The 21,225-nt window shown below is 52.3% G+C and overlaps 1 protein-coding gene across 5 annotated transcripts in view; it reads right to left on the bottom strand.

Annotated features, from left to right (window-relative positions):
* The window catches only part of LPIN1 (lipin 1), a 69,350-nt gene that overhangs the window by 11,909 nt on the left and 36,216 nt on the right, over positions 1–21,225 (bottom strand). For 4 of the 5 annotated variants that reach the window (XM_045979197.1, XM_045979195.1, XM_045979198.1 and 1 more), the window contains 7 exons: positions 21,094–21,163; positions 18,509–18,601; positions 15,409–15,488; positions 10,191–10,317; positions 8,973–9,121; positions 8,403–8,489; positions 126–278 (listed from right to left, as the gene is read on the bottom strand). In XM_045979197.1, the coding sequence (XP_045835153.1) occupies positions 126–278; positions 8,403–8,489; positions 8,973–9,121; positions 10,191–10,317; positions 15,409–15,488; positions 18,509–18,601; positions 21,094–21,163 (759 nt within the window). The remainder of the gene's footprint in view (positions 1–125; positions 279–8,402; positions 8,490–8,972; positions 9,122–10,190; positions 10,318–15,408; positions 15,489–18,508; positions 18,602–21,093; positions 21,164–21,225) is intronic. The other variant, XM_045979199.1, reaches the window with a different exon arrangement.

The raw sequence follows: 21,225 nt of genomic DNA, 5'->3' as shown, positions 1-21,225 counted from the left end.
GCAGGCGTTCGGGCTGCTGCAGAGCAGCTGGGAGGCTCTTCTCACCAGCGCTGCTGGGAAGAGGAGAGGGGCCTGGACCGGCCCGCAGCCCCGGGGTGCAAGGGGGCCCCCGCCGAGCGCCGTACCTGTGCAGGGCCGAAAAGAGACTGCTTGGGCTCAGCAGCAGGGGCCCCTGAGGCAGCACCGTGCCCCTCTCGTTGACCCAGTGCAGGTAGCCCCTCGTCATGTCCGCCATCCCGATGGCCCGCGCAGAACAGTAGAGAAACTTATAGCCGTTTCTGGAAAAGAGACAAAGCATTCATGGGTCACGGCATCGCGGCAGCAAAAGGCTCTGCACAAACCCTCACCCGGATGTTTCGCCCGGAACGGCAGTGCCGCGAGCTTCCTTCCCCACCTGGAGGCCACATTCGAGAAACACTCTTTTGCACTGAGAACGACGCCTAAACGCATTTCATGGTGCCTGACCAAGCACTTTCAATTCCCTCACTTGGTTTAATCCTCACGGGAACTTCCTTCGGTACGTATTTTCCCTCGTCTTTACTGCTAGGGAAACGGAGGCTCTTCACCAACTGGCCGACCTACCTGTACCCAGGCCGCTCCCTGCACAGGGCCCCACCGCCACCTGCCAGCACCCCCCCACACACATGCCTTGGCTGCGGGTTCCTCCGAGCATGCAAATACACACCCCGCCCTCTCTCATCCCGTCCACTGCACCAGAGCCCCCCTTCTCAGGTTTTCCCTTCTCCAGACCAAACCCCACCCCCACTCCCCTGGCAGCAAACTCCTTCAAAGGGCCGTGCGTCTGCACTGACTCTGCTCTGCACGTCTCAGCCCTTCAACCTCCCGCAAGCAGACTGGTTCCCTGCCTCGCTGGCCCTGCGGGTCCCTGCGACGCCACAGTTCTCATGTGGACAGACCTCCCGGCAGCACCTGGCATGGGGGACCAGTGTCCCTCTGGAACCCCTCTGTCCCGGCTCCTGGGACCATCTCCTGGTCTGCTTCCCACACAGGTCCCCTGGCTCTCTCTCCACCCAGGCAAAAGTCCTGCGGTTCTGGGGAGTCTGTCCTCCTCAGCACCTAGCTCCCCAGGGGGTCGCACCCACTCCGCGAAGGCTCTATACACCACATCTGGACTGAGGTGGTGTGTACAATATCTGTGATGCTGTGATACAACACAGATAAACGTGGTCTTCATCCCCACATCCCAGCATGGAGCTTCTAAGCCCTTAGAATTTCCGGAGTGACCGGTCATTGACTATTAGAAACAAGTCCCTCCCTCCAGCCCAAGTTTATGCTAACGAGGCAGTCCTTGGAGGGGGGTGGTTGCCATAAGAACCAACAAGCAACCAGAGGGCTGGAAGTTTCAGCCCCGTGGCCAGCCCCACATACACAAATCCGGGGAGAGGGCTGGAGACCAAACTCAATCACCAGTGACCAAGGATTTGATCAGTCATGGCTACATAATGAACCTCCACAAAACCCCTAAATACTGGGGTTCGCGGTTCAAAGAAGTAGGTGAATGCATCCATGTGCTGGGAGACACCCCAACCCCACAGAGCGGAGACCCTTCCAGACCTTGCCTCATGTATTGTACCTCTTCACCTGGCTGCTGATTAATACCCCCTAGAATAAACCGAAGAGTCTGCCTAAGTTCTTTGAGCCGTTATAGCAAATTAATAAGCCTGACACAGGGGTTGTGAGGACCCCTAATTCAAAGCCAAGTAAGGGAAAAGTGGGGGTAAGCCAGGGACCTCCTACTTGCGACTGGTGTCTGGAGTGGGAGCTGTCTTGAGGGCCTGAGCCCCTAACCTGGAGGTCTACCTCACCTCTGGGTAGTTGGGAGTCAGACCTGAATAGAACTGTCAGACACCCAGTTGGTCTCTATGGAGAATTTCAGAACTGCTCCGTGTGACAGCCCCATGCGTTGGGTGTCCGCGGTGTTGGGCGTGAAAACCAGATCACAAGATGTTCTATCAAACACGACTTTACTACTTTATTAGGACTCCGTTTCACTTCTTCAAACCACTGAAAGCTTCGTGGGCAACATGAGACGTGCTGTTAATGTAAAACGCATACCACATTTCAAAGGCTTCCTATAAAAACAGAAGATCTATCCCATTAAGAATTTCTATATTGATTACATGTTTAAATGCTAATTGTCTCCATATATTGGACTAAATAAAATACACTCAACATTTTTAAACTCTGTCTTCCACTCCAGGCCTCTCTCTTAAGCTCCAGGCCAACACGTGCAGCTGCAAACCCCCCATTCCTCACAGGGCACACAACAGTACCTCCCAAGTGACACACCCATAGCCCAAACACACACAGGGGTTCCTGCCGCGACCTCCCCACTCAGCATGCGGCAGTCTCTCGCCGGCCCAGGTGTGAGGCCAAACCTCAGGACCGCCCGGGTTTCTACTTCTCCTCACAACCACCACCCTCCCAGGCCCCCTACATCAGCGGGCCCCCTCATCCCACCCCAACAAGGACCCCAAACCACCCCCCAAGTGCCCTGTCACCACCACAGCCCTCGTGCATACCTCCGGGGCAGGGCCTCCCGCCTCTATGCCCACAGCGACCCGGAACCCCACACCAAGGCACTCAGGAAGGAAACTCAAAACCCGCTCACATCATGCTCGAAATCCCTCCAGAATCTTATGTCCCTCAGATATAATCCAAATTCTTTGCCATGATCTATAAGGCCGGCGAGACCTGGTCCCTGCCCCTCTCTCCAACCCCGTCTGCTCTGTCACTCTGTCCCTCTGTCAGAAGGTGCCCCATGCTCATTCCTGCGCTGGGCACCTGCACGTCCTGTTCCTCCTGCCTGGAACACTGTTCCCCACACCTCAGGCCCGCTCCCTCTCTCCCCTCACATCACCTCCCTGGAGGACCCTTCCCTTGCCCCTCCATTTAACAACCACCCTCTCTCGCCCTCACTCCAGACACTGAAGACACCGAACCCTTGCTCTGTTTTATTTTCCCTAGTGGCACTCGTCACTAATATTAGAGGACAGTCCCTTGTTTGACAGTATTTCTCATGAATCCGTAAGCCCCCTGTGGGCAGGACTTTGTCTCATCCCTTGCTGTAACACAGTGCTCTGCAAGTTACAGACGCTTAGTAAATATTTGCTGCATGAACGAACACAAACTACCCACTTCCAACCCGGCTCACTGTTCCACCACAAACAGTTTTTGCTGGTCAAGGAACTCATCTCGACATTTGCTTAATAAATAATACACTCTCTAAAACCAGGAAACAGGAAAGTTTTAAGACGAAGAGAATCCAGAAATACCAGCTTGTTTGGAATACAGAGATGCATCTGAAAATCAAGCAACCTTTTTAATTGAACATCTTTGTATTTTAGCTGTCTAATTAATGCAATTTTTAAAAAAAAACACTATTTCTGTATATAGCTCTTCACATCAAAGTTCCTAAAAGCTGCCACCTGCAGCGGCTTGAGATGCTAATTTTATTCAAAACTTGATTTTCAAATACATTTCACGGTCTGATCAGGCCGCTGCCTTGTTCTCACTCTGCAAGTATCCTGCTTCAAAGGCCATTACTAAACGTGGCTGGAAAATCAGCTTGAAGACGTCCTCTGTGGGGGGCGGCGGGAGATGCCAGTTGGTGGCGGAGCCTTCGCCCCCATGAAAGCCGTCTGTGATCCCACCAAATGCTCAAGTGGCACCAAGTCACCAGAGCTTACTCTCAAGGGAGAGGCTCGGGGGGAAGACCCCACACTCAGAAGGGCAATGCACCCCATCAACGCACCCCCGGGGGCATTCCCGCCCTGGGCCCAGGCTGGCCTCGGGATGCACGCGGGGCCAGCCCAACCTTGCCCTTCGGGAACAGAAGAACACATGGGGAAACCTACCGGTGCCGGCAAAGGCAGAATACAACACACACAGGGATCCCACTTACTCCCCCCATATCTCAGCAACTGCAACAGGGCTTGGGGAAATACCAGAGCCAAAAGGAAAGAACATTCCACGTCCAGGCTTCGCACCAACGGTTTCTCCATCTGTCCCAGCCTCTGTATCTGTCTTAAAACACTTGGCCCAGGCCAATATTAAAATAGCTTGGAAAGATTATCTTTGGGGCTATCTGCCAAGATAAGCTTCTAGGCTGAAGTTTCCCCAGTACTGACATCTTGGACTGGATACATGACTGTTGGGGGGCAGGGCAGAAGCCCCGACAACGTCCACTGTGGGACATCTTAGCAGCACTCCTGGCCTCCACCCACTAGGTGTCCACGACACTCCCCAAGCGGGACAACCAGAAAGGTCTCGGACATTGCCACGGGTCCCTGGAGGCCAAAATCACCCTCGGTTGGGAGCACTGTTGTGGAGAAAAGGACCTCGTAGCCCCATTTGCAGGCCTAGAGGAAGAGTAATTCCCTGCTCCCGTAAGGATTGGAAGGCTCGGTGCCAAACTTAGACTCGTGCTCAGCCTGACTCCACAGTCAAAGTCTGCTCAGTCCTGGGGCTCTCTGGGGAAGGCCCAGCTTGGAAAAGCTTGCCCCGCCAGAGCGCACACCCCAGTGACCGCGAGCCCGTGACCTGTGGCTCTGAGTTTTTGGTCTGGCAGAGGCCTTGGGGGTCACCTGGCCTAATGTTCCCATCTCAGAGATGAGGAAACCAAAACTGGGAGTGGGGACAAGGACCGCGCATCCAGGGCGAGCCTCCTAAGGGCTGTCACTTTCAGAGCCCAGGCCCCGCAGCGCCTCCTCCGACATCCCATTCCTGCCAGCCACAGTCATGAGCGCAGTCACCTAAGAAGACCTTGAGCGGAGGAGAGCACAGACCCAACCGAGCCTGCTAACGAGGTGTCCGCCCTCAGCATCCTCTGCAGGCCACGGAGGGACCCCTCCACCCAGCACGGGCGAAGTCATCGAACCTGCACAGATTTTTAGTTACACTGATATAAAAATATGTATCAAGTAAGGTGCCAAATCGGAGCAATTACTGTCCAGATTTAGCCCCCACAAGATCCACGGGCTCAATGATCTAGATATTTTGGGAAATAGTCCTTCACTTTCCTTGTACGTATGGAACATACTGGAACCTGAGGGAGGGTTTTGCGTCTGCCGCTGGTATTGGCTCTAGTTGTTTGGGTTTTTCTTTAAGACAGTGCAGGTGAGGAGGTGGGGAGGGGCGGGAGGGAGAGAGAGAATCTGGAGCAGGCTCCACGCTCGGCCTAGAGCCTGACGTGGACTCGATCTCACAGCCCTGAGATCATAGCCTGAGCTGAAACCAGGAGTCAGACACCCAACCAACTGAGCCACCCGGAGACCCCCTCTCTTTTATTCAATAACCATGCAAGCTGTTTCCTACCCTCTGAACAAGGGAACAATCAGCCCTACAGATAATTTCTCACAGCTGACTGCATTCAAATAAGTAATTACATTTGGCAAAAAAAAAAAGTAAATAAAATTGCCCTCATTCTCTGTTGTTTCTGCAAGTCTTTGCAAGACTGGGTTTTCCATCAGATAAATACTGCAGGGCCTAAAATGTAAGTACAGCCTAAATTCAGAAAAAGCAGCGTAAAGACAGAGTGATCGGTCGGCCAGCCCTGGAGTTAACAGCATCACGTTCCTAGTATTCGGGCATGCTAACCTCTCTCCACCTAGGCCTGCAGGCAATCAGTCCTAGGAGGACATGAGAAGAATGACCTGGACTCATGAGAAGAGGGAGCCCCCCAGCATGACCAGTTCTGAGTCCCTGCCCCTGACCCACGGCAGCCGCCCGGGGTCCTGGAGGAGGCAGCACGTGGGGCGCTGCCGGGATGGGGGGTTCTGTCGAACCAACAGCCAGCCACGGGAGCGCCCCAGCGAGCCCCACCTGCACCGGCACCCCACGCCAGGCCAAGCCCCGGGTGTCCACAAGAGCTCAGTGAGCGGGAAGAGCGGACTGGGGTTGCCCATTCTGGCCTGGAAGGGCGTGGTGAGGACTCTGACATCTTCACGGGGCCTCAAAGCTGAAAATGTGAAGGCAAAAATCACCCTACGCCCGTTAAACAGAACCAAGGATGCTCAGCTGTTCTCTGTAGACTTCCCTACTTTACTTCCCCAAAAATCTCTTTTCTGCGGGGTGGGGGGATCAACGGTGCCTTTTTTCTTTTCTTTTCTTTTCTTTTTTTTTTAATGTACAGTAAGAGACGGAGTAGATTTATGTTCCAAAGCCCAGAATGATTCAGGCTGTGAGCTTCTCGGTATCCTGACTCATGAGGGTTTCTTCTGACTAAAAATAGACGCAATGTTCAGTGTCGTGCCAGTCCAGAGCTCCTCGGTGGATTAGTCCTCCTCCACGAGAGGTCAGCCGCGGTGAGGCTGTGGGGAAGGGACCGGCACCCGCGCCGTCCACGGGACTGCAGAGGGCAATCCGGCTCTGCCGATCAGATCCTCAAAGGCACTCATCGGGACCATCAGTCCTACTTCTGGGAATCCGCCTTACAGCAGTCCCTCCCGGCACGCGTGTCCCTCCTTATTTATTCATGGGCTCATCATACACAATAAACCTCCATGTAAGTGTGTCGCACATCAGTCTGGGAACCAGTGAAAAAACTGGAAACTCCCTCCTCCAGGCACCAACAGAGGACTCTGTTTACCCACATTATGCAACGGGGCCGCATGGAGAATGAGGTGAATCTTACATGTAAGGGACAGAAAGACGCATTACTACATAACGCAGGCGTGCGTGTGGCGGGGGGCGGGGGGAGAGCGGAAATGGATTTTAAGGACACCGGGACAGAACCAAACTGTGCACCATGGCTCCACTCCGGGGAGTGGATTATCTTGGCTGCAGGGCGGAAAGGAAGAAGATACGACCTTCCTACTCTCCAGTTTCTCTCAGTTTTCTTATTTCTCTTCATTTTTTTAAAAAGATTTTTATTTATTTATTTGACAGAGAGAGACCACAAGTAGGCAGAGAGGCAGACAGAGAGAGGGGGGAAGCAGCCTCCCTGCCAAGCAGAGAGCCCAATGTGGGACTCGATCCCAGGACCCTGAGATCACGACCCGAGCCGAAAGCAGCACCTTAACCCACTGAGCCACCCAGGCGCCCCATTTCTCTTCATTTTTCAAAGACACATGTACACTTTTGTAATTTTTTGAAGACGGAATCTGGAAAAGCAAGGTCAAGCCAATGAGGGGGGCCCCCTAAGAGATCAGAGGCCCTCGGTCCCACCAGGATACGAGGCCCCAACCCAGCCACCCCGCCCCACTGCAGCATGAGGCCCAGGCGGCCAGACGCCGTGGCTACTTCCCGACATCCCAAGCACCTGTCACTGGGCGGAGCACACAACAGGCACTCAAAAAATGCTGGGTGAGTGAATGAATGAGGGGCAGGAAACTATGCTTCATTCATCGGTGCTCGCAGAGTACGGGCAGAGCTCTCGGTGCCCATTCCCAACCCCCACTGTCCCTCCGTGGGCCAGGGGTGAGCACATCAGCTTGCGGATCATGGGCCCGGTTTTCCGGCCTGATACCCACTTAGTGTGTAATTCCTCACCTTCCTCAGCCAGGGAAAGGCAGGGTGTCCTGCATTGGCCTAGGGCACCTTCCAGCTCAAGTGGCTGGAGAACAGAAAGCACTGGAGGGAGAGGTTTCACGGATGAGGAGACTCTAGTCCACAGAAAGATGGAGAAAGTGACGAGCCAGTGTGGGGAGGGGGAGAGCCCGACAGGTCCTACATCAGAGCCAGACCAGAGTGAAGGGAATGGCCGTGGCATTGAGCGGACTAGGCCTGAAGGCACCCTGCCTCCCATTAGCGGCTGGGAATGCAGACTGACCGCTTCTGAGGGAACGAATGATATTAATCTTTACAGTAATTTTGAAAAGCTAGTAAGTGAGGTAACGCGTGTCCAACAGAGGCCAGCAGCTTAAGATCCATGCTCCTCCTGGACATGCCAGGTATGGCCCCAGAGCGGCCACTGTCCTGCGTTTTGGCCACACAGCGGAGGACCCTCCAGGCCGGTGGACAAGAGGAGCACCACAGAGGAAACCTGCCTGGAATCTGCGCCTTTTCAGCCTGAACGACATGGCTGGGCAGCTATCAGAGGACCATCTCACCCCACCTGAGGGGACAGTGCTCACCTGAGGGGACAGTCCTCAGTACGAACTGAATCTCAAGACCTCCCCAATGCCACCACGCTCCTTCGGCCAAGAACTTGGGAGCCTCCTATCACTTCCTTTCTTGTCTTCTGGCATCGAATTCACGCTTGGGAACTGGCAGGCTGAGTGCTCACTTGTGTCCTCAGAATCCCCCACAACCCCACTGACCCTGCTTGACGGAGGTGTACCCCTCTTTGCAAGTCACGTTCAAGGTCGAGCTTCCGTGGGCAAGGTGTCGTGCGTGCACCAGCAGCGCACGGGAGATGGGGACAGGTGCTCGGTACTTACTGGCTCACTTTATGGTACAGCTTAGCGATGCCCTGGTGGGTCCAATCCTTGCCCAGGGTGGGCAGAATGTGGCCAAGAGTATCAGATCTAAATGAAGACAGAAATGAGAAAAATACAATAAAAGGGGCAGGACAGCAGAGAAGAAAGCCCATTCCCATTCACCGGACCAGAATCGCTTCATAAAATATGTCGGCAGGACTCACGACTTTCTCGCTGGAGAGAAAGCCCAAACCCGGAGTAACCAGAGGACAACACTCACAGAGGGGATATGTTAAACCCCGAAAGGACACCTTCTCACTGACCACGCGTCAAGTCCACGACTTGCTAAATCAAAGAGAAAAGGCCATTTGCAAAGACGCTCTTGGGAAGCACCCACGTGAGCGACCTCGGAAGAGCGAGCGCCACACCCCAACTACAGCTGTTTAGGGCGAGGAGCGAAGTCTCCACGGCTGCACCAGAAACGGAACTGCACGAGCCCCATGATGCCACAGAGAACGGAGATGCCGGCTATGGGCCTGGGCCCCACAGGAAGGTGAACTCGCCCACAGCCCCCCAGGCGGCCAGACCTACCTAGTGATGGTCCCATCGATGTCCGAGATGATGACTTTGTCGTCCCAGTTCCACAGGTAGATGGTGCCCTCGCAGCGACACGTGCCTTGGTACTGGGTGGTCACACTGAACACCACGTCATTGGGGCCATTCTTCAACTTCAAGCTTTTCTGAAAAACACGAGCCAGGTGCCCACTTGGGGGGAGGCCCAGACTGAGGGCTATTTGGATTCCATTCTATGAGATGCTAGATTAGGATTATTTCTTAAACTCACTGCCCTAGGCCACTGTATAATTCTGCCTATAGATAAGCATGGTTCTCGCCAGGATTTGGGCAGAACCCGGCTCTCCCCCTCGCCCCCGCATAAGGCAAGCTCACCCGCTTCCTGCAGGGTTGACTGACAGGCTGGAAGGCTGACCACAGGAATTCACTTTAGAATGGGACACACTTCCTACTCCGCGAATAAATACAAAGGGCCACAACAGGGGAGACAAAGCAAGTGTGGAAATATGTTTCCCTGAATAACGCAGACCCAAGGAATTCGCAGCAGACGTGGAAAGCAAAATTACCTTTCGGCAGTTTTGCATCTCACTGCTGGGCCCCTCTCGTGCATGCCCGCTGGCTGCCGACTCAGGTCGCCCAGCATCGCTGGCCTGAGCCACATGCCACACAGCGGCACAGAGGCTTCCAGGCTGCAGGGCCGCACTCGTGGCGTCAAGTGGGGAGTCTAGGCCTGACCTTCTCCCACAAAACACCCATCACAGCTGAGCCCCCCACTCCTTCTCAGGATCAAAGCAAAAGAGGGAGGATATTTGCTCACTGGCTGTTCAGGGAAAGAAGGGTCTGACACCCCCAGAGAAGAGGACACTGTGACCAGGACGGACCCCTGCCACCTGAAACTCTCTAATCCCCAACGCAAGTGCTTGATTTCCCCCAATTGAGGAGATGCACTTGAGTTAACAAACATCTCTCCAAAAATGGAAAGAGCTTGGGAGCTTCGGGTCCATCAGTCATTCACACCTAAGGATAAACCAGCCTCCTCGGGCCGCCCTCCTCCGACACCTGGAAACAGGAGGCTCCAGGGCTCCATCAGGGAAGCCTAAAGGGAAGCGAGACCACGGGGCCAGCCTGGCCAGGGGCTGAGCTTGGGCCAGGGAGCGGGAGGGGCACCCAGACCACCAGGCCGCTGAGTCTGGGCGGCCCCGCCGCGGCCCGCCCACTGGAGAACCAGACGCGCACCAGCTGCTCGGAAGTGAGCCGGAGGGTCTTCCTGTAGCTGACATTGGACAACAGAGGGAGGCGGCTTGCGCTTGAAGGCTTGGCAGCTGCATGCTCTTCATCGCTGGAGGACGACTCGTGCTTTATTCTGGAACACACAGTGATGTAATCACCAATTAGGAAATGCATCTGGGCAGCCATTAAAAATGCATTAGGCCGGAATCAATGACGGAGGCAATCGGGTGTCTCCCGAGTACCGTCTCTCGGGTGGTCATTTACCATATGCCATTGCATTTATCAATGAACGCTCACGAACTCCCATTCATACGCCTCCTGCATTATTCATCTGGGGCTGCCGCTCCTCACTCACTTCCCTATTTACCAGCCATCATCACTCTATTTTAAACCAAGACGCCGCTTCTTGCTGAGAAACAGGGTTAGGCCCCCTCCTTCCCCAGGAGGATGCTCGCAAACATTCTCTTCTGTTCCAGGTCTAAGGCTGCAGGCCAGGAAAGGAGAAGTCCAGATTTCTACACAGCCCGACTGATGGGCTCCATGCTTATACCTCTCAAACGCACATCTCCGGACAACTAGGAACCTGCGGGACCCCAACAGGTGAAGACAAGGCAGGCATCAGTCCTCCTCCGGAAGCCCTGAGCGGGCTGTCCCACCGGCAAGGGCTGCACCCCTCATCCGCCCGAGCAGAACCCACAGGGCCAAGGCTCCAGACTCTTCCAGACTTCTCTGTTTGGTGCAAGGCTGGGGATCACAGGTGGAAAGGAGGCTCATTTTCTTTAAACGGCTCTTACGAAGCCTACCAGTAATTAGTTGTTCCCTCGACTAAACCCTGCTTGAGCATAACCCCCAGCCCGGCAGCATTAGCTCGGCTTCCTGCGACCATTACCTTCACAACGTCTCAACACTATACAGAGCTAATAAATGTTTGTTAAGGCTGCGTGGGAAGGGCCGAGTGGCCCCGGGCATGCATGTCCCATCCTTGGGCACACACCTCCCCACGAAGCTTCCGGCTCCAGACATCCCTCCATGCAAGACTGACCCTCCTGGGAGCTCCACCTAACCTTTGTATCTGGACAAGCTCCGACTCTCAGTGCTCAAGTCCGCTTGTCCTCCGACCTCCCATTCGCTCCCGCCTCCCTTCCCCTCCAGTGCAGCCCGTGGCTTACTCGGCCCGTGTGTTCACTCCAGAGCAGGCCCTACAATCTGGGACCGTTCCATACTAGGGAGACACGAGAGAGGACACCAGGACACAGCACCCACTTCTCCGTTATTTCTAAGAGGAGACAGACCTCTTTCCACACCCAGAATGAGCGGCCCTTCCCCAGGCGCCTGCGGCCCTGACCCACAAGAGGGAGCCGGTGCGCTTCGAGCTGGAGGCCTGGAGACCTGATGCTCCTGGGGCTCTGCTGGCCGCAGTGGATACGGCAGACAGACCGGCCCCTGCTCTGCCCAGGCGCTTCGTCTAAACCATCACAACGCAGCAGGACATGAGCTCTGGTGGGAAAGCAGACTTGGCTACCACCAGATAGGGTGACTGTGCTGAATGAGCTGCAGGGACAGGTCGCTGATGTGACGGCTGGCATCCCGCTCGGTATGTGGCAGGGCCGGGCTACGTGTGCACAGATCGAACCCGTGACACTGCGCGGTTTCCAGGTGCAGTGAACACGGCACGGGGTCTGGGACCTGAGGAGCCCCGCTGGCACCGCACAGGAACCAACTTGCCACCCACCCCAGCTGCTGCTCCTTGCAGCCCTGCTTTCCTCGTCTCGAAACGGAGAGGAGCAAACCGCGTCACAGCCACCAGCGCACTCCGGATACAGGCAGGGAACAGACAGGAAGGACGGGACCCGGAGACAGAAGCCCCACTCATGGAAGGCCTCACGACCAGAGGATTCCTCTCGGGGCCTCTCGCGCGTCTGCACAATGACATGCTCCAAAGCCACAGTCCTTGCGGGTTCTGCCCCCCACCCCCCGGCTCCTGTGAACAACGCCGGTTCCTCTGAACCTACAACCCACAGATTCCCAGGCGCGGAAGACACAGCCCTGGAGCCGACCCGGCCGGACCTGTGGGAAGCCAGGCAGGAACCCAGAGAGAGACCAGGCCGCAGGCCCCTCGCTGAACCGGGAGACAGCACAGCTCCAACCAAACGGCCTGGAGGGAGATGAGATGCCAACGGGAACCAGAGCTCTGATGACACCAGACTGATGTGCACCCCCGCTCGGACAGTTCAGAATCGCTGTTCATGTCCATCAGCTGCTTAAAAAAATTTTTTAAAAACCCACCGACTCCGTGCATCACGCCAGGTTCGAGGGGAAACGGACGCAAACACTGCAACGGGAGTCGTACGCTGGCTGCTGGCAGAGCCAGCTCAGGGCGCGGCGGCGGCCTCTGGGGGTTCTGTCCCCCTCCACCGCACAGAACAGCACCCCCCAGCCCTGGCCCACATGCTTGCAAGGGCTCCGTGAGCCGGTGCCGCTTTCCGACACCGGCAAGAAGCCACCGACAGAACGAAAGGGCTCATCTCCCTTGAAAGTCTGTGTTCCGAGAGTAGCTGCGAACACCTCACTTCGCACTTGTCGCAGTGCACACCCTTCACACAGTGTTTTAATGATTTGTGTGGTGACAAGCATTTTGCTCAATTAGGAGACTGCGGAGACCACTCTGCCAATCACGCCTGTCAATTAGGAGAGCACTCCAACGCCTTCTCTCCGTCGGCTGCACAGATCAGACTGAGAGGCTCCGCGTCTGAGACACCAGTAAAAATTAAAAGATTTCTGTTTCTCTAAAGAACTCTGTGTTAATACCTTTCAAAATCGCAATTCCTTCTCGCAAGAGTCAATGCTTCATCTTCCGGTTTAATCTAGGAGTGTGACTAGCTCGGAACGGGGAATGGTCTTGGATGACTGCTAGCGTCTGTTCGAAGAGGAGTGCTAAGAAAATCGGCGCTGCTTCCATCGAACCTCGCCAGCTGATGCCACAGCTTGGGAGAGGCCATCCCGGGGTCTTGCTGCTTGTTACCTGACCCCCTAGCCCCCAGCGACCTCCCTGGTACTCCCGTGGACGCTGGCAAAGGGAGAGGACCGACCAGTAGCAGACGCCATGGCGTGCCACGTTCTGTGCTCTTTTTAAGATTTATTTATTCTAGAAAGAGACAGCATGTGCGCACACAGTGGGGCAAAAGGGAAGGGAGAGAGAGGATCTCCAGCAGACTTCCTGCTGAGCTCGGAGCCTGAGGCGGGGCTCAATCCCAGGACCCTGAGATCCTGACCTGAGCCGAAATCGAGTCTGCTGCTTAACCGACTGAGCCACCCGGGCACCCCATGGTCTGTGCCTTTTCAACCTCGGGCCAGGTCCACCGAGAGCCGCCCCCCGACTATGCCCACCAGGCACCGCAAGCACACCTCCTGTGTGGCCCTGCTGGGTTTTGCATTCTGATCTCATGAGGATGCCGTGAGAATTCCACCAGCTGCTACACATGGGGTGGGCATCCTTCTTAGCCCCATTTCACGGATGGAGGAGGCGTCACCGTGGGGCTGATGAGCTCACCAAAGGTCACACGGAAGGTTGACAAAGCCTCTGCTCTATGTCCTGCCCGTGCTGCCTCTCGTGTTTGCACACGTGGCTAAGACAAAGATGGTTCCTGGAAAGAACTTCAGGAGAACAGATGTTTCCAGTGCGGCTAAACCCCAGGGTTAAACGCTCAGGACAGTCGGGCTGAGGCCTCTGCCCGTGTCCCCTCTCTCCTGGGCTGCCTCCCCCACTGCTCTGGACATGAGCGTCACACCTGTTCCTCCGCTCAGACACAGAAACCAGTTTCCCCAGAGCCAGAATTCCAAGCCAGGTGTGCCTGACTCCCAAGTCTGCTGTCTGAGGCCTGCTGCTGCCCGCTCGCGGGCGTGAGCGACGCCCCCACTGGCAGTCGGCTGGCCTCCAGCTCGGCGGCTGTGCACGTGCCCTCACAGGACCACACAGCCTGCACTCCTCCTAGAACACCCCCACCCTCTCCCTCCGGAGCGCCCGCGAAGTCACACTCAACATTCCAGGTTGGGAAGGTCTCCAGAAAAACCATGCTTGAAGGCCCCTTTCCAGAGAACGAGCCGGGGATGGAGGCAAAAACCTGAAAAGTCAACTCTGCTTCCTCCTCCAGGGTGGAGGGGCAGAGGGGCAGGCGGGAAGCGGCAGTGCGGGCCCGCCCCATGGGAAACAGCAAGGTCTCCCCCGTGGTTTTCTAGCAGAAAGCTGGCGAGCCCTCTTAGTCATCTTCCAAAGGTCCCGTACATTCTTCTACACACAGAGCAATGAAGAAATCCGGCTTCTTCCTACTTTTGCCTATATGGGTTTCTAGTTCCACAAGGGAACGATTATGGATGCAGAGCGACGGCCAGGAGGCTAAGCATGCGCAGCCTGAGCCTGCCTTCCCTACGAATCAATAATGTGCTGGGAAAAACTTACTGATTCAGTAATAAACTCAACAACACTTACAAAGTGCCTGCTGTGTGTGAGCCACTGGCTTAGCCTCTAGGACCCAAAAATGACTGAGATCTGCACCGTGCCTCCCGTTAGTTTGCTGGTATTTGCTGCTTGCTAACTAAGAAAGGCGATCCCGGCTTGCTGGAGCATAGGCATAGTCCAGGGTAAGGCACTAGGTCAAAGGAGCCACATCGGCTCACTCGGCATCGACACACAGCGTCAGCATCATAACCACTGCGCAGTGGCTTTGCCCTCGGATCGGCTACCCTCAAATCCCATACACACAGACTGACCCGAAGACAAGGCGTGATCAGTTAGGAATCGTATCAATACTGAGAAAAGCCCTGATAAGCCCCAGTGAGTAGGGAAACCAGAGAACGGCAATTCCTCCAGAAAGGAACTTACTTCCACGCCGCCGTTAACACTCATTTTGTCATTGTTACCGTCACTGTCATCATCACCACCGGTGCACTCTCTATGTCCAGGGCCATCACACACCAAGACCCTAGAAAGACCCTAGTTTCGTGACCTCACGGAAGCCAGGTAGGTCTCTAAGGGGGCGACGGCCTCCGTTCCATCACGGGAAACCACGGGAGGAAAATGGCTCCAGGTCTCTGGGTCAATGCAGAGCCAGAGCTGAAGCCAGGGCCGCCTGTGTCTTCGGAGAACCCTGTCAGCACCTGGCAGGCACGTGCCATGCCCTGGGACGCAGGAAGGAGCCGCCACAGCCCGCGTGGACTGGCGCTGTACCTGGTGGCCATGCCGGGCGCCGACGGCTGCTCCCCGGTGCTGTGGCTCTTCCCAGCCAAGCCCTGCTCCGGCTTGCTCTCCTGGAGGAGAAGACAGGAGAGAGTCACGGGGGTACCAAGGAGAGGGACCTGCACGACACAGCTGGGGTCTCAGGATGGGCTCCCCTAAAGCCTGGGGCACGGCCCCAAATGCCGTCCCCAACGTTACACGCCCCAGGCATGGCAGGTCCCAGTAACTCCTTTGCTTGGAAGTGTTCAATTAAGCAGAGAAAATTTTTTTGACAGAAATGAGTCTGTTTTCCGTAAGTGTTTGTGGCACCAAACCAAACTTCATAATCACTGGAACTTATGCAAATGTTTTATCGAGGGCTGCCTGGATACCCGAATATTTTCAAAATATTTTCTTATAATTGCTGATAGAAATGCTTGAAAATATTTTCACACCATATTTTGCTTGGGAAAACGTGGATGCCTTCTCTCTTTCTCAACACCACACACTCTTAATAGAAAATGCTCCTTCACTGTACTGGCAAGAGCTCTAGAAGTCTAGGAGATCTGGGCTCAGTTCTGCTTCTCCCCCTTGGGAAGCTGGGGCACACCCTGGAACCTTCCAGAGCCTTGTCTCCTCACCTGTAAAAGGGGGGTGATAACATCCATCTCCTTACGCTGTTGGGAGGACCACAGAGAAGCTGCTCCTACACACAGAGAGTGGCCCACAGCAGGCCAGGGAGGAGAAGACACCTGCTGGCCCCACAGACTTCATGGGAAGTCATCAGACAGAATCAGCCAAGGACAAAGGGTGTATAGTTAAATCCCATTACTTGGGATCATTTGGTCAGGAGGTAGGTTAATGTTTGCAATGTTAATAAAGAAAATGAGCAAAATAAATAATGTATCAGCATGACCATCTTAACCCAGGATGAGCACAAACTACCTACCTAGTAGCTACTAACTACCTACTGACTATCTACTAACTACCACTATCAATAATTCTTTAATAGATGAGTTCAAATATATATATCTATCTGAAATAAATGTATTGCAGTTTTTTAAAGAAATGTTTAATTTCCTAACTGTTACTTCATGCTGGTATTCCCCTTAATTCAGACTGGTGACAATATGACTACTCTACAATACAGAGGCCTCTGAAATAGAAAATAGCCCTCTGCCTAAGTTCTAGAACATTCTACTCTCTATTAAGGGAACTAGAAAGACCCTTCATGTTTTAAGTCACCTAAAGTAAAGCATATGTTTGCTCTAACTTGTTTGTATCTCTTGAAGATAATGGGATAATCAATAAAACTTATGAATGCTAAGAAAATGTGAAAGAACAATGTTATTTTGATAAAACTCTTCTAACAGACTTTTTCCCTTTGAACTCATGGAATAAATTCAGTGAGCTCGGTAGTGTTTCTGTTAGTATTATAATAACCAACTGGATTGCTGTCCTTGGGGTTTCTTTACACTATATTCCAAAAGTAATCTGCATTCCCTCAAATAGTCACCAAACCCCTCTCCTGTGTCCAATATGGGCACCAGGGATATCCAGGGATCAGAGCCAGACATGGTCTCCACCTTCCTGGAGTTTAGGATGTGGAGGAGAAAGAGATGTTAATCAGTCACACCAATATGTGTACAATTACAAACACTGACAAAATGCACGAAGGCAAAGTTCACAGGCAGGACTATGAGAACAGAGAACAGCAGCCCAGACTAATCTGCTGAGAAAGAGTCTTTTGAGATGCTAGTTAATTAAGTGAAGGGGGTGGTGAAGGGGTCCTGGGAACACCAGGCAGAGGAAATGGCATATGCAAAAGACCTGGGGTACAGTGCCTGTTTAGCCAGTGAGGCTAAAACAGGGAGGGCAGGAAGAGATGGAAAAAAAGGGCTAAAGAGGGAGGCAGGGGTTAGGACACAAACACAGTGAACCATGCTAAGGATACTGATCTTAATTATAAGAGCCCTGGGAACCCAAAAGCTTTAAGGAAAGAATAACATAAATTGGACCCAGTATCCTAGTCGACCAATGTGACTACATCATAGTGGCTGAAGAAGAGAGGGCAAGAAGGGACAGTTGACCATGGAAAATAATACTGGGACAGACGGTACTTGCCAACATTTGGGGGAGTGGTACTAGACAGTGATGGGTACCACTGAGAAATATTGAAGATGGTAAACTGATAGGATGTGGTGATGAACTGAGTGCAGGAAATGAAAAAAAAGGAAGTGTCTAGCCTGTGGACTTCCACGTCCGTCCACAGGCACCCTTTTCTGACTATGGTCCAACGAAGGAAGAATTCACAAGAAAACCATGAGTTCGATCTTGGAAATGACCCAGTTTAAGGTGTCTTGAAGCATTCGTATGGAGATGTCCACAGTGCTGGCTACTTGAGAAACGCACGTGAAATACAGAAGAATGTCTGGTTTGGAAATCAAACGTGGGTGTGAGTAGGGCTGCCTAGGGAAAGGCAGGCGGTCCAAGCAGAAGAAAAGACCCTAGGACAACCCTCAGTAACCCCCCCCTTGTGGGGGCAGAGCCAGGGTGGGGCCAGCCTCAGGAGCAAGAGTGCCAGGTGGGCACAGGGGCATGGAAGTCAAGCAAGCAAAGGGCTTCAAGAAACGGATGGAGAGGCTGACGGATCTGGAAAAAAGCACAGGAATCTACAGATACAGCAAAGTCCCACATACTTGGACACAATCTAAGTGAAAGGACTGTGGAGAATTAGTCTACCAATCTAAGTATTACCTCATTACACTTATACTCACAAGCAGCAGAAAGGCACTTAACTTAAAAAAGAAAATTAAACTATCAGATTGAATCCCTTCTTTTGACAGACGGAGAAATTCCAGAGGAGTGGCGACGTGGCCGTGGGCTCCCAGCCAGGTAACAGGGTCGGGAGGTGAAGCCATGCCTCCCTTTCCCCGTACCTTCCCTGCATTCTGGGACAGCGGCCCCTGCCTCCCAGCAGAGCGGCTCATGAAAACTCAGTATTACGGTTTGTGTTTCCTTCTCTGACTTACAAGCATGAAAACACACTCCACTACACAAACGCCCAAACTGGCTGAGCTAAGTAGAAACACCCTTTGCCTTCCATGCTTACCTCTTTGAGTGTGGTATTTCTTCCCCTCCATGAAAACCACCATCTTCCTCCCTTTCTGGGCATCTTATCCCTCATGATAGATTCCACAGTGGCCTGTTTTAAATGGATGGTAACATAAATAATGGAACCAAAAAAAGATAAATTAGCGCATCTAAACCAAAAGACACACACATGCAAATTAAAGTAAGATTAAAGAAAAAAAAAATCAGAGAAAACACAACATACTATTTGTGGACTAAAAATTTTCGAGAAGCAAAACCTAATGGCGTCCAAAATCACATGAAGATAACTTAAGCATGAAGACTTAAGAAGATGTTAAAGGAATAAACAAACAACAAATAAAATACAACACGACAACAACAGAAAAAGAAAGCGTTGAAAATCATTAGTGATTAGTTAAGACCAAAGGTTTCCAAATTACAGTGATTTACTGGTTAAGCTACTGTTACTTTCAGTATGATGATTATAAAATTAAAACATGAAATAATTAATACGGAGTATAGGGTAAAACCGTTTTAAACAGAGTAAAATGCACAGGATCTCTTTAGTAAATGTAGAATGCCAAATTGGGACAAACTGAGCCTTCGTAGATGCAATTTGGGTTAAAACCTCAAGTATTACAAAGAAAACTCATACTCTCGCCCTAAAGAAATGGAAGTTTAACGAAGGAAGATTAAATATTAATTAATAATTTTTAAGTACTGCCAAAGAAGAAAATATCTATCTTGAGAATTCCAGCACCAGGTACACAGTATCTCCTCTCCCTTCCTTGTTTCACAGATCAAGGAGCGAACACCCCGCCTGCTCTCCCCCCTTCTCCCCGCTAGTAACAAAAGCAATTTATGTCTTTCGATCAAACAGGATTCAGGTTAAGTGAGAGATAAAAAAAAAAAAAAAAATTCACACATCCCCACCCACTTTCCTGTGCTTCTTTTTAGCATTTGAAAGTCCCTACTTGAAACAAAAGAAACTGAATTCACAGAAAAGCAAACCATGAGAATACTATTCGCAAAGAGGATAACGCGGACAGGTGTGTATTACCCTATTCCTCCTAAACTCATCCATAAATGTAACAAAACCCCAATTAGAGGAAAAAAACTAGCAGGATTATTTTCATAACTAGACAAAGTGATTCTAAAGTTCTTATAAAACAAAAACAGTCAGGAAAATTCACAGACAGACAAGTATTAAGTAGGTACAAACCTTACCAAATATTAAAATTGAAAAGCTATCGTAATTAAAAGAATGCATTTTGGTACATGAGTAAACATATACATGAGACAGAAGACAAAGTCCAGAAAAGAGACTAAATTCATAAAGAAATTATCATACACGCTGTAGCTCTAACTGCATATCGGGGGGAAAGCATTATCTAGCAAAAGGTACTGAGATAATGAGGTAGTTATGCCAGACCCAGTTACTTGCCTCCCTGAGCACATCATCCCCTCCCTTTCTCGCCAGCAGATCAGAAACTCTGTTCAAGAATCAGGTGCCACGGGTTCTGACCTCGCTTGGTCTACCCCATTCCCGTTCATTCCACTGTTGTGCCAGCAAGTGGCTTGGAGGTGATCATGTGACTAAGCTGCGGCCAATGAAACGTGAGAAGCCTGTCCCTACCCTTCCTATTGGAGTAAGGCTGTTTGAGAGGATGAGCTCTGGGACAGTGACCTTGAGATCATAAAGGGAAAGGCAAGACAGTCACGGAGAAGCTGACCCTGAAACTACCAACCTCGAAGATTCTTACTACGTCAGATGAAACAGGCTGCAGTTCAAGCTACTCGTAGTTATTCTGTTTCCTACAAAGCTTCCTGTTTCGTAACCAGCTGAGAAAGAACTGATTGGGCTCCTGATACCTCACTCACTCACAAAATAAAATCGAGACAGATCAGACATTTAAGAAAGTGCTAGGGGAGGGGCACCTGGGTGGCTCAGGGGGTTAAACATCTGACCCTTTATCTCCACTCAGGTCTTTATCTCGGGGCTGTGAGTTCAAGGCCCGCACTGGGCTCCACACTGGGCGTGGAGCCTACATAAAAAAGAAAAAAAAGGAAGTACTAGGGGGAAAGCTGGCATATTTTCACAAATTTCGGAAATGGGGAAGCAGGGCCTTTCTAAGTATAATACGAGATCCAACAGCCTCAAAGGATGGACAAATTCTACACATAAAACTAATTCTACATTAAAAACACCGCAAACAGAGTCAAAGACCTACTGACAGCTTGTAAAAAGATTCAGGGTGACTCTCACAAAGCCTGAGCTTAGGAGTCATGCTGTGAGCTAAACCCCTTCAAGCTAAAGGGTATTTCTAGCGTGTTGACATCCCGAGCACAGCAGGTGTCGGGAAAGGAACCCGGAGGAGGCAGGATGCGGTCCTCAATTGGGAGGTTTCGCCCTGCTGAGCAGGAAGGGGAAAGACATTCAGGGCGCAAGAGAGGCAGATTCTAAACTCCTGACCTCTATGGTCATGTACTTCAAAAGAACACCATGTAAGTAACTTTGTGCTCCTAAAGTCGAAGTTAAATTCCAGCCGCCCAGATTCGTCTGCCCGTGATAGTGCCACTCTTCCATCTCGTGTTCAAGCTCACCTTTGGCAAAGGTTTCTGGAAGGCCTGCATTGCCAGGAGCAAAGGCGCTGCCGTGGTCCAGTTATAATATCTGACGCGGGAAAGTGAAACAGATGTCAAAGACCGCGGCTCGGACTGAAAAATCTTCCTAGT

The sequence above is a fragment of the Meles meles genome, chromosome 15, assembly GCF_922984935.1.
Source record: "Meles meles chromosome 15, mMelMel3.1 paternal haplotype, whole genome shotgun sequence".
In the NCBI taxonomy this organism is placed as follows: Eukaryota; Metazoa; Chordata; class Mammalia; order Carnivora; family Mustelidae; genus Meles; species Meles meles.
Note: the sequence above shows the minus strand (reverse complement) of the source record. Positions and strands in the feature narration are given on the sequence as shown.